We start from the raw sequence: 13058 nt of genomic DNA, 5'->3' as shown, positions 1-13058 counted from the left end.
ACTGAAATTTTTAGATTAAAAATAAAAAGTTTGTCTTTAAACCTCCATTGTTAGGCAAGCTTGATCTTGGATATAGTCCCCTGTGTAGATACTCACCGCTGTCTTAGTGTTTCGATTGATCTAAATAATTATACTGAATATTAATTTTAAAAAAATGTAGTAAGAATGGCATCAGCTGGTATTCCCATACTTAAACATCCTGAATCTGGGGTAAATGAGACCTGTGACTAAACTCTGTGTCTGGGTCCATCTCTTGATATATTTTTGAAGTCAGACTCACATGGGGTGAGGCATTTCTTTGTGGCTAATGGATGCAGAGGGAGATAATGGGCAAGAGACCAGTGGCAAAGAACTGAGATTTAGCTTGTTCAAGTCTAACAAGGCACTTAGATTGTTTTGCAGGGGTGTGTGCTGCTTCAGGAAATGGGTTTAATGGTCAGGGAGGGTCCTTGTTTTCCAGCCTTTCATTTTGGATGAGTAGCTAAGATTTTGAAGGAAACTGCAGAGCACTCTGCCTCCATTAAGGTTTGTCCCCTCCACTCCTCAGCCTGCCTCTCTGTTGGGTGCTCCCTAGCAGGATAAGGATAATCCTGCCCTACACAGCAGAAGGGCCTGGGCCATGTTGCCTGTGCTCAGCAGCTCTTGAACCTGCAGCCACTGTTCCACCTCATCTCCTGGGCTGCTTTTTGAGGTCAAGCAAGACCAACGACAGTGCAGCAAACAACACAGTCATTCCTGAATATTGTATCTGGAGGGGATTACAAACTCAAGCAGATGTGAGGGAGGAAGAAAATCTACATATAGCTGCTATGTAGGTCATAACTTCATCTTAGAAATACTCAGGTGTTTTATGAACAAGTCTCCCAGTGATTTGTGGCATGTGGCTCCCAAGGAGGGCAATAAGAACTGCGGTATCCCCCGGGATATGCTGAATTCCTGAATGGCTCCTCTCAGTCACAGCCCACGTAGGGACAGAGGAACAGCCAGCATGGACGTTGGTGTGTAGTGTAAAAGCTGTGTGTTTATAGCAAATACGTGTAAAGATAGCAATGCTCATTTGGAAATCAACTGCGCAGCTGGGCACAGGGGTTACTGTTGAGACCACAAGCCTTGGAGCAAAACCAGAGCTGCTACCCAAGGGCCATGGATGTACCTGCCCTGCCCTTCCCTTGCTACCTTCTCTAATCATGGGCACAATTTTGGTCAGGGGCTTGTGGCTAATCCTACTCAGGGCCAGCCCAGGAAGAATGGGGATAGGCAAGCACCTCTTGCAGCTGCCCAGTTTGTAGCTGCCAGGCTGGGCCCCCAGTACTGGGACATCAGTGCAAGGGAATGGGGCTGAAGTAGGATTTTAGGGCAAAGGGGATGTAGGAAAAGAGCCCCAGCTGTGACATCCTGGCTCAGCTAGGTGGGGTCCTGTCTAGGGCCTCTCAGGGTGGCACCAAGCTTGAGGCTCTCAAGGTAGTTTATTGCCCCACTGATTGGGTTGTGAGGGTTTTGGCAGATTGGAATGCTCTGCTGAGAAAAAGGCCTCTGGTTGTCACCTCTCTCATTTCTCTGTGCTTAAAGTGTATTTTCTCAGTTTGCAATGTCAGGGGGCTGGGTGCACTGTGAAGCAATTTGGATTCTGCATTGATAAGGCAAGTGCAAACTGTCTCCGCAGTTCTCGAGAGCAGAATCAAACTGAAACTTACCACTCAGAGTAGAAAGCACATAACACCCACAGCTACAGACATGCACAAATTGCTGTAATATAGGTTAGAAAAGGAGCCCTGTTCTGCACTCTCTGGTCTCATTAAAAACATGCACACAACACCAAATCTTCACTGAATGACTACAAGCACCAGCGCATGTTCCCTCCTAAACACCCAACTTACTTGTAACGGCTTATTGAAAAGGCAAATTTTCACTTTTCACGTATTCTTGCTCCCCTTAGCACCTGGTTGCAGTTTCTACAACATTTTAAACTTCTGTTTTTTTCATGACTGGTTGCAAGTAAAGTGAGACCTCTATGGGACACCACCCAGCCTGGTTAACTGGGTCCCCACCTGGGGACATGGCTCCAGCGTGGCCGGGAGAAACCAAACTTCCCCCTCTTAGTAAAGCATCTGCAAGGGGCTTCGAGGATGACAAGAAGAGCAGATCTGGTCTGTAAAGATGTACAGAACTTGTCCCTTAAAAACAAAAGGTCATCAGAACACACAAGGTAGACTAAGAAGGTAAAGGTGGGGAAAAAAGTGTTTCCTGGGGTTTACAGAGGGTTTACAGTTCTCATGCAGAAAATTTTGCCATAGGAAAGTTGTTGGGAGACTGGGAACTATAATAGCCAAGAAATCACATTCAAAATGCTGCTGCCACACTCTTCTTCCTGCCCAAAAGCTGACCACTGCATTTAAGTTAGGATTTAGTGTATAAGACCTAACTGGTAAGGGCAGGAGCATTGGGTCTCCCTAACCCCAAGACTGATACCACATTGTGACAGCTGTCCTCAGCATAAGTGAACTAGGAAAGAGGTTTTTAGCCTCTGATTTTGCTGTGTGTGGTTTCAATATTGCAGGAATTGTTTCTCTTCCCAGTGCAGTGTGGCCACTTTGGGGCAGGAATGCTGTAAGGAATCTCACTCGGTCCTTGGATAAGGAAATGATCAAGGACTTGCTTATTCACAATTAATGGAGAAAAAGAGCTGAAAGCCTTTATTAATCATTGCACAATAAGGAAGTCATACTGGTTTTGCTCCCTTCAATATGGCTATTTGGTCACACCTACCTAAGTGGTTTGGCATCCCAACCATCTCTCTGCGTGCAGCTGAGGAGGAGGAGGAGGAAGGAAGGGCGGGCCTTGCTTCAGCACCACCAAGGTGCCTGGCTGACAGCTCACAGGGAAGGGAGAGCTCTGAGTGTCCATCTCCCTTTCCTGAAGGGCTGGGCATCTCTTTTTAGAGATCTCTGCCCAGAGCACACACCAGTGCTGCTTGTCCCCATGCTTTGGGCACAGGTTTCTGCCTCAAGCCCTGGTGTCAAAAAGGAGCAGAAATGAATGCATGCCCTGTGCCAGAGTTCCCCCTGCCAGCTGCAGGGGTCCCTGCCAGGGAGAGTCAGCTCTTGGGGGTGTGTGCCACCCACCCAGTCACTGCAGATCCTTGCCTCACTACTGGGCTCCTGCTCCCTCGTTTACCTATTGTGGCAGCCAATCTGTGTAACCCCCAGCTCCAGAAAGTAATCTGTGGCTAGATGTGGTGGCTGGCAGGTGCCTCTGAAGTGCCAGGAGACAGGTGCTCAGGCTCCAGGCTTTGGCTGGCACAGGGAGCTGTATTGCCCTAGAAAAGGGTGCTGAGGTGATGTCTCAGGGGTCTTTCCTAGGTGAGCTTGTGCAGTTTGTAGAGCTGCACAGCCTGAGCCAGCAGAGCCTGTGCTGCCTGGAGATGGAAAGCATCATCCCAGGAAAACCTGGGCTGGGCTTTCCTGTGTAGAGCACCACTGAAGCTGTGCCAAGCTGCAAGCTCTCATGGTGGAACTAAGGATACTTTGGCTTTGAAGCAGAAGGCAATGTCTGCTTGTACACACCCCCAAGCAGACACCTGACCCCTCTGTCATGGGATGAGGATACAACTTTGCATCAGAGGTCTGCACTCGGGCAGCAGGGTCTCGGTGAGGCTTAGTGGCCCCTCTCCCATTTGGCTGCCACAATGAATTGCTGGGAAATGTTCCCCAATCTCTTAAAAATGAGTGAGAGCAGAATCATGCAGCATATTGGAAACTCTGTCATTGATGGCAGCTGGTACAAAGGTGGCCTCGACTGGTGTGCAGATGTGCTCTTTGCCAGCTCTTCCATGTGCTTCTCGGGAGAATGGGAAGGGCAAGCAGACATGCTGTTTTCAGGATGGGTCTGTTTCAGCATCTCATGAAAAATTAAACACTTGTGATTTTGGGACGTGCCACATCTTTGACAAAAGCTCTTGTTTTTCTGCTGTTCAGGTGAGATTGTGCTGATGTTACCAAAATGTCAGCCTGTGCTCCCCACATCCCAGGCCAGGCAGCTGCCTTTTCCTTGCCAGCCTACCCCAACCTTGCGCAGAGGAGGGAAACCTCCCTCTCAATGCCAGGGCGGCTGCTTTGATGCTGTCAGTGAGTTTTTCTTTAGCCACCGTGACAGGCTGTGTTTTGCAGATACCTGCCCCATGATGGGCACATTCCTCAGCCGAACCGCATCCACTCAGCTCCGGCTCATGCAGTAATTAGACAAGTGTTTCCTGGCTGCCTTTAATTACAGCCACAACTATTTCCCTCACTCTAATGTAACAGCTCTGAATGACAGGAAAGCTTTTGGGCCGCATCCCACACGGTCCCAGCACGTGTTGAGACGCGGCCATGCACTGGCAGACACTGATTTGAACCCAAAGGGCTCATACCCCCTCAGTGAGTCACATTTTTCATTTTCGACCTCAAGGCCATTATTGCCCACACTGGGAATTAGCGGTGTCTCCCCAGTACCCAGCTGAGAAGCAACTGGGCTTTATAAACTGGGCAGCATCCTCCCTAAATCTGTGCTTGAGTCTATCTCAGCTGTAATTCACCCTGTCCTGTGGCAAAGCAGTTCAGCTGACAAGGCCACATTGCCCAACACTTTTGGCCCCTCAACATTTTCACACTGGTGGCAGCGAGATGGGCGTGGGGCGTGCCTGCCCACAGGCAGCTGGCAGCTCTGTGCCGGGCACGCGGTCTCGCGGGGCCGCGTTTTGTGGCAGCTCCCAAATTGATGAGCTTTCCCACTCCAGCCCCTTGCTGACGCTGTTGTGGTTATCTGACCTGGTGGTGGTGGTGTTGCCATGGCCGAATCCCGCTGTATTGCTGCTCCGAGCCCCCAAGCCGTCAGCGGGTCCCAGCCGGCTTGGGGGCTGCCAGAACCCAAGGCAGCAGCTGCCGCGCTCGGCCTCGCGAGGCTGTGATCTATAACGTGCATTGTCTTTTTATGTAATGTGTTTTATTAAACATCTTCTAAAGCTTACAAGTGTCCCCAGGACATAACTCTCCAGCACAACGTAACGCTTTGCCAAGTAATGAAGTATGATTTATGGCGGTAATGGTTATCCTATGTTTTTTTAAAAAAATTATTACAGCAATAGCTCTGTCGAATATAGGAATATAACATGCTGCATTTGGCACGTTTATGACAACAGTGCTCTGGTTTTCTTAACTCCACAGTTCGGTGTTGGCAGTATTTCAAATTCTTGAGACAGATGTTTAAATGAATTTTTTTAAGAGGACAGTGAAATACTTTTAAAACATCATACAGCACTGAGTGTCTCAATATGTGCAGAACGTTATTTCTTTAACATTCAGGTAGGGCAGGGCAGCACATGGCCTCTCTGGTTTAGATCTCATGGTAAATGATGGAAGTAGCAAATGTTGAATTACCTTTCTGGGGCATCCTGGCCTGCTGTTACTCTTGGGCTGAGGTGGGGAGGGAGGGGCGGACACTTGACCTTCTCCTGGATTTAGTGCAGTGTTCACATCTCCTTTGTGAGCACTTACAGCAGATCCACGTTTGTTTTGAATGCAGTTCCCACCATGCTGAGACAGGATTAAGTGGTCTCACACTGACATTTTGAGTGTGTCATTGTGGTCCCAGTGGTTAGGGTTTCAGGCCAGAAATGACAATCATTTGGAAAAATGTAAATGAGAACCCTAGTCATGTATCTCTGAGGCAGATAGCATTCAAGTATTTCCATTGAAACACTGAAAATTCTTGGCTTTTTTTTTTCTAAAAATAGGTACTGGCTGAAACTGAGGAAACCTCTGTACAAAATGAAGCCAGGGTATTCAGCTCTGGCATTGCTGTTGGCACCTTTCCAGGAGGGAAAATTAGAACCCACAAAGGCAGGAGTCAGCATTGCTGAAGACACCATCGCCCTCAGTGTACCAGCGCTGGGGCCACAACCAGGCTGTGCAACCAGCTGGTGCAGAGAGATTGAAGACAAGGGAAGCATCAGTAAAGCAATGAACACTTATATTTAATTTACATTTGACAATTTGCACATAAATAATGATGTAAACCAATACGTAAACATATAATAGTTTGTTGTTCTAGCAAAGTAAAAAGCCTGTTAACTTTGGTCAGAGTCTTTCTTAAGAGAGACAAAAAACCCCCAAAAACACTGTTGATTGTTGCTACATTCACATGTAAAACGTCTAAGGGGAGGGGGAAACAGTAAAGAGAAGTAACAATTCTTAAAGCTGATGCATATAAATTCTTGTAAATTTTGTATCAAATACAAGAAAGCACTACAGGCAATAATAGGAAAAGTGTGTGTCCAGTGACAGAGTAGTGATACTTTGGTTTATCCTACAATTAAGTACTATATTTATGAACTATTGCTACATTTAAAAGATGTCAGCCTCACAATTTGCAGGAGTGGAAATGTAATGAACTGGAGTCCTTCAAAAGCTGTGTTTATAGACGTGTATTTCAGAATTGTTTGGTTTTTTAACAGAAGGCATTAAAATGAAGTTTGCTGAAAAAAAAAAAGACCACCGAATCCTGAATTGTTGAGGTGGACTTGTAAAATTTTTTTTAAGACTATAACCAGACAAAAAGGGATACATGGAGGGGAGGTGTGTAATAATGCTACTTATGTTCATGTGAGTTGATTGTGCAACTCCTTAGTGGCAGGGCACAATGAGACAAGGCCCTTGTCTCACCAGACTTCCATCCTGCGCTTACTGTGTGATTTGTGATCACATCACGCACGGGTCATATTTGGCTTCTTTTCAAGTTCTTTCAGTAATATTTTCTGGTCGTCTGTTGACTGACCACCAGCCTCCTTCCCCCCCAGTGCAGACTGCCAGGAGAGCAGGGGACTAAAGGAGCCCTGGCCTGCAATACAGGGTCATTCCCACCAAATTCACTGAGATGCCACACGTGGATGCAGGATGATGTCATTCACGCGTTTGCAAGTTCCAGCTTCATCTTCAGCTGCGTGTGTGTATTTGCAAGTGATAAATGCCTTGGTACATCCTTCTGGTTTTGAGGTCATTGGTTATTTGCAAAACTGGATAACATTTGATTTTCACACTTAGATGAAAAATAGGTTTTATTACATGGTTTGGCTCACAACTTAAGTGGTATAAATATATATACATATACATATATCGTATAGTGGTATAAATATATCTATAAATATACATGTATTCTTTGCTACACCTCAAACGTCACCATATCATCTTTGGGCTTAGCAAAACAAAAAGATAAAAGGATGTGCATTCTATCTTTCCCTGTGCACATTTTGGTTTCTTCTCTAAAGTAGCAAAGCATTTAGGTAAAACAGCATTGTCTGCACCACTGGACACAAGCACTGAGGTAATTGTTGTTCAACAACTTTGCAATGCCCTTTTCTTCTTTAATTAAATTAACCACAAAATGTACAAACACAAATACTGAGAAAAATCTGAGTCGTACAGGAAGGAAGAAAAAAAATTTATGTGCCAGGAAAGGACTTTGTAGCCCACTTCTACCCAGGCGAAGTGGGAGAGAAAAATACAAGTAAAACTGAACCCCTTCTTACTCAGGGAATCTGACCATCTTTTTTTTTATCCCTGGAAGGCTCTGGCCAAAAAAAACCCAAAATAAAACAAAAATCGTAAGAAAGAAATCTGCCCAAACCCCACTTTAGGCAGAATAATATTTGTGTCGTTGCTTTTAAATTGCTTTTGGAAACAAGAAAATGTAAGTGAGATTTTATTTTGGAAAAGCCGCTTTAAGCTCATGTGTTCCTTTGGTCTTAAAGTTACATGACAATGTGTGGGGCTGGAGCTGTGTTCTAAAACCCTGTGGTATTGTCCATGGCAGGTCAGTGTTTGCTGTGCCACATCTGTTCCAGGGAGAGCTGCAGGTAGAAGAATCTTTCTCATCCCCTCAGAGAGGCAGGAGAAAAAGCTTCTTCCCTGCTTGCTGCTGCTCTGGGCTGTTGGTTTGCTATTTTTTTTCTTCTATTCAATTCCCACTGGGGTGATTTACTCATGAAAGTACACAGCATTTTTTTTCAAACTAACAGATCTAGGATTCCGTATGTCACATGTCCAGCTTTGGCAATATGAAAAACCACATTTGTTTAAAAGACATTGGTACATAAAACACATTTACTGAAACCCTAATCTTAGGTTCTTAAAACAGATGTGCAGAAAAAAAAAATATCTACAAAGAATGGCCATAAAACAAAAAAAAAAAACATTTAAAGTAAAAATTACAATGAATTTTTCCAGTCATTGTAAACATTTTCCTAATTATTGCTTTTAGAATGATTAATTGCATAATAAATTATGAAGTACTATCATTGAAAAAATAATTATGAATAAATGATTGTCTCTTAGTAACTGGCGAGGCAATGCAGAGTCTTTTGCCCCTTTTTATGCCCTGAGAAAACAGTAACTTTGGAGTTCCTTCTTTCAGCTGGAGAGCGTAGGGAAACTACTGTAAGCCAAGATTGCTTTGCAGCATTGAAACTATGTACAAGCAACTGCTACAGGCACCCTGACTTGCCAAGTCATAAATAAAAAAAATCACTTTGCCAAAAAGTCTTAAGGGTCCATTGGTTCAATTGTTTCTTGCTTGACCTTTACAGGTAACAGAGGTAGTGGGTGACCGTGAGGCAACTTCATAACTGACATATCTGACGACTCGTAAAGGTTGCATCCTGAGGAGATAAGCCCATTTCCCAGGTTCCTCTGTAGAGAGACTTTCAGGTTAGCTCCCTCCATTTCCCTCCTGAGCATGGTCAGTATATCCTTCTCCACGATCGATGTTAAGTCGATATTGTCCTCCACTTCTTCCAGCTTGTCAGCATTGTCACTGATGTCGAACTTCTCAATCTCCTCGTTGATTCGGTTCAGGTCCTCCATGGAGAGGCCAGAGGCTGGGGCGACGGGGCAGTTGCCCTTCAGGTGGACCTGGAGGCTGCAGAGGTGAATGTAGCTCTTGTGGCAGTGGATGCATTTATGGGGGCGTTCCCGGGTGTGGAGACGCTTGTGCAGCTTCAGGTGCACAAACTGGGTGAATTTGGCTGGGCAGAGCTTGCACTGGTAAGGCTTCTCTCCAGAGTGGAGCCGCAGGTGGGTTTTGAGATTGCTGGTGCTGCTGAACCGCTTGTGACAAACCTAATGTGGGGGGTGGCAGAGAAACAGCAAATGAGTGGGAGGTGATTTTATAGTTTAAATCACAGACACCTAGGAGGAGATGGCAAGATGAAGCAGCAGCTTTCTATATCTTCACACTTTCTCACAAATGGAAAAAAATCCCCACCTTTTTTATTTTAAATATCGCTGAATGTCATTTTGAATGTGTCTGACGGCAAAACTGTATCAGGCAGGTGTTGCTCTAGCAGGCTGCAGGCAATCGTGCTGTCTCGTGGACACTGCTGCACCAGGGCTGGGCCCGGCTATGGTGCAGATTCTGGCCCTGAGCAAGGAAGGGTTTTTCCCTCAGCCCTCCCTGCACACCGTAGGGGATGTGCAAAGCCCTGCTGTCCCTTTGGCCTCCAAAGGAATCACCTCTCTCTCTGTGTTACATACCTGACACTCGTGGGGTTTTTCTCCCGTGTGTACCAGATAGTGCTTCTGGAGGTGAGCCAGCTGTGTGAAGCCCTTGTTGCAAGTCTGGCATTTAAATGGTCTCTCTCCACTGTGTACTCGGAGGTGCACCTAGGGAGAGACAAAGCAATTAACAATTTGCAGTTTCCAGTACTACAACAAAAGTGCTTTCAGATGTTTCCTACAGTCAGCGGAAGAGTCCCATTGCCAAAATACAATGTTATCTGGTTAATTAGGTGGCGTCAGTATTAAAGCACACAACCACGCTTTCTTGCTGGGGGATCCTGTATTAAGCCCAGACGCATAAACAGCCTAACAAGCAAGGGAGGTCTGACCCTGCTTTTCTTCGAAAACCTACAGGGAGAAATCTGAGCCTTCAAAGAAGGCTCCTGTCTTATTCTCCACTGCCTACCTTCAGATTGGAGAGCTGGCCAAAGGTCTTGGAGCAAACATTGCATTCGTACTTGATCTTCCCATTCTGTTTTTTCAGTGGGTATGGGAGGGTTTTGTAACCGGTCACATTCCTCTTACTTTTAATGAGATTCATGGCTTCTTCACCACCGGTGGCAGCCAACACCACTGAGGTAGGTTTAGGTTGCATTATGTGTTCCGAACTGGCTGCTGTACCAGCGGTGGGGGACCCACTGGTAGGGCTGCATGGCTTGTCCTTCATGCTGGCAGCAGCGCCCGTGACAGAGAAGGCACTGTTGGGTGCTGGTATGAGGAAGTCTCTCGGATGATCAGGCTGCAGCAGTCGACGGCCTCCTTCACTGGGCAGTGAGCTGGGGAGCGTGGTGGGGTTGAGCATGTGGTGGGAAAGGCTACCTCCGCTGAGCAGGTTGCCATAAAGAGGGTACATCCTTGGGAAGAGATTGAAATTGTTGATGCCATTGATATTGTTCAAAGCGCTCAGGTTATTACAGCTCACATTGAATGGAGGTAACAGGAATTTGGGGTAATGGGGGTTATAGGACGGTAGAAAAGCAGGTGAGAGGTGGCCAGGGGGTGCATATCCAGGATAAGACCCCAATCCTTCTGAGCCATATGATCCATTCAAGTAAGAGTATGGCTCTCTGTGCTCTTGGGAAGTAGGTGCCAGAGGTGAAACTGTGACCCCCGGACTACTGTGAGGGCTTGAACTTTTTAAACTTTGGTCTGGGCTGCTCCTCCCGGAAGGACTTGGTGTAGTAGATGCCTGGATGGGCGAGTGAGTAATGTAGCTGGGTCTGTCCATGCCATATGCTAAGGAAGCTTTCAGATAGTCTTCTGGAATGTGAGGTCGGATCGGGTAGACAACTCGAGGGAAGAAACACCTCTCTGGGCTATAGTTCCTACGTAAATCATCCAAGTCTTTTTCTGGAGTAACTGGTGAAATGTTGGTCTGAAAGAAGTCTTTTCCTTTAGGAGGATTGGATTCCATTTTCAGGATTTCTTTCACACTGTGCTCCTTCTTTGGGATGCTTTTCTGATAAAGCTCATCTTTATCAGCGCTGTGCTGCTTTGGATTAATGTGGGTTTGTGCTGAAATACAAAAACAAGATAATGATTATTTAGATATGTCACAGGTGTTATCTCTTTTCAAAACAAATCTAACCCCTACAAGTTTAGTGGGAAGGAAGGGCTACTCTCAGAGATGAGCAATCATTCAACTTGCCACAAAACTAATGGTTGTGTGAAGAAATGCCTGCTACTATTAAGTGTTAATAAAAAGCATTGTTATTTTAAGGGATACTGACCAGTACATAAGATCTGGATAATGATGCATTTGCAGAGTGCCAGTCTCCACTCCACAAACTGATTTCACCTTCCTTCCCCCTTAAATTTGCCTAGCTTCACTGTTGAATGCCTCTTTAAGCAGTATTTCTAATAAATGTGGTAATGAGCATTTGTTCACAAAACAGGTTTAACTGAAGGACTCTGCAGAACACAAGCTCCCAGAAATGTTCCTCAGTAAAATAACAAGGCATGACAAATCGGGTTTTGCCAAACCGCAGCAGTCACTTCACCAGCCAGTTCAATTACTTACAGTACCAAAAAAACCATGGCTGGCTAGGATGAAAGCCTTCTTCAAAGAGAAGGTATTCTCCATCAGTAAACAGATCATTACTCATTAAATATACTGCTTAGGAACATCTACAACAAAGCAGACTATTTACTGCAGATTTCTGTGGCATTCAGTCTATGCAAAACTCCTCTGCTTACAGCTGTATTTTATAAAAAAAATGCTGAAGCAAAGCAAAAGAAAGCAAGACTGGTTGGCTCCAGCTTAAGTTGAAATGTGCTTTAAAAAAAAAAGGGAAAAGAAATATGTATTTAGAAGGAAATAGAAGCTAGCACACATTCATCTCAGTTCAGCACATACTCTATTTATCTGTATTCAAAGACCTTGCTGTCTGGACATAATACAATCTTAACAGCACACTGAAAGATGACTTCAGTAGAAAAAAAAATATCTGCATTTATCTTTGTTACATAACCTTGATTACTTGTAAGATATTATATTATAGGAGGGGAAGACTACAAGAAGGTTTCATAATCATAGTTAGTAAGTGCAAGGCTTTCCATCAGGAGGTAGAAGCCAACACCAGTAGGTACGTGACTCAAGAACACTGTAGTCCTTTAGAAACGTTTCTGCTTCCATGACTGACTGTTCTTACTTCACTATCTGAGGTAAGAAACAGTTATTTCGATTTTTGGAGGATCATCTGAACCAAGTGAGGAATGTGAGAACAGGCAATTACCATGCCGCTTTCAACACAGATTCTTTGTTCACTATTCACTACCCTGATGGAATCTATCATTTAGCAACATTACCCTATAAGGCAAAGAAACAGCCATTTATTAAACATATCCAAGAAAACAGCTGCTTGCAAAGCATGCTCCTACTTACAGCAACCCACTTTACAGTAGCATTCTTTTTGAAATGGCATTAGACTAGGAACAAGAAAATTTAGTTTGAGATTTTTGAGTAGTTTGTATACTTTCAAGCTCCAATGCAATGCAATTGAACACAATTAAGTTCAATTAAAATATTTATGATAAAAATTAAAAGTGTTGTACAGCAAGCATATGCATACACAAGCACATAGGTAGCTTTCCAATTACTTCTCTTGGTGTCCAAAGTTTAATGCAGAGTTGTATCAAAAATAAAGTAATAACATGTTGTGTTTTCTGGCTTTAAAAACCATCTACTTTCTTTGGTAATTTTGTTTGTACTTCTGGACTGGTAACTCATTTTCTAAATGTCAGCCAGGTTTTGGGGCATAGCACAGAGGTCCTACTAGGTTGAAGAAGCTCTACAATGGCACTGTGAATAATATTATCTGTATCTTCTTATCAGCTGCCTTTCACCACAGCAGTGTCTCAGAGCAAACATTCTTGGTGACACTATCAGCATCAGGAAGTATCAAGACCAGGCAGTATTGAAAACTGGACATGGGGGTGGGAGGCAGGACTTGTGAAGCCTTGCAGCAGGAA

At 44.7% G+C, this 13058-nt stretch overlaps 1 protein-coding gene across 5 annotated transcripts in view; it reads right to left on the bottom strand.

Annotated features, from left to right (window-relative positions):
* Positions 1-5989: 5989 nt before the first annotated feature.
* The window catches only part of PRDM1 (PR/SET domain 1), a 33173-nt gene continuing 26104 nt past the window's right edge, over positions 5990-13058 (bottom strand). For all 5 annotated transcript variants that reach the window (XM_072926740.1, XM_030267667.4, XM_072926741.1 and 2 more), the window contains 3 exons: positions 9994-11102; positions 9564-9692; positions 5990-9149 (listed from right to left, as the gene is read on the bottom strand). In XM_072926740.1, coding sequence (XP_072782841.1) covers positions 8574-9149; positions 9564-9692; positions 9994-11102 — 1814 coding nt within the window. In that variant the 3' untranslated portion in view covers positions 5990-8573. The remainder of the gene's footprint in view (positions 9150-9563; positions 9693-9993; positions 11103-13058) is intronic.

This window comes from Taeniopygia guttata, chromosome 3 (assembly GCF_048771995.1).
Source record: "Taeniopygia guttata chromosome 3, bTaeGut7.mat, whole genome shotgun sequence".
NCBI lineage: Eukaryota > Metazoa > Chordata > Aves > Passeriformes > Estrildidae > Taeniopygia > Taeniopygia guttata.
Note: the sequence above shows the minus strand (reverse complement) of the source record. Positions and strands in the feature narration are given on the sequence as shown.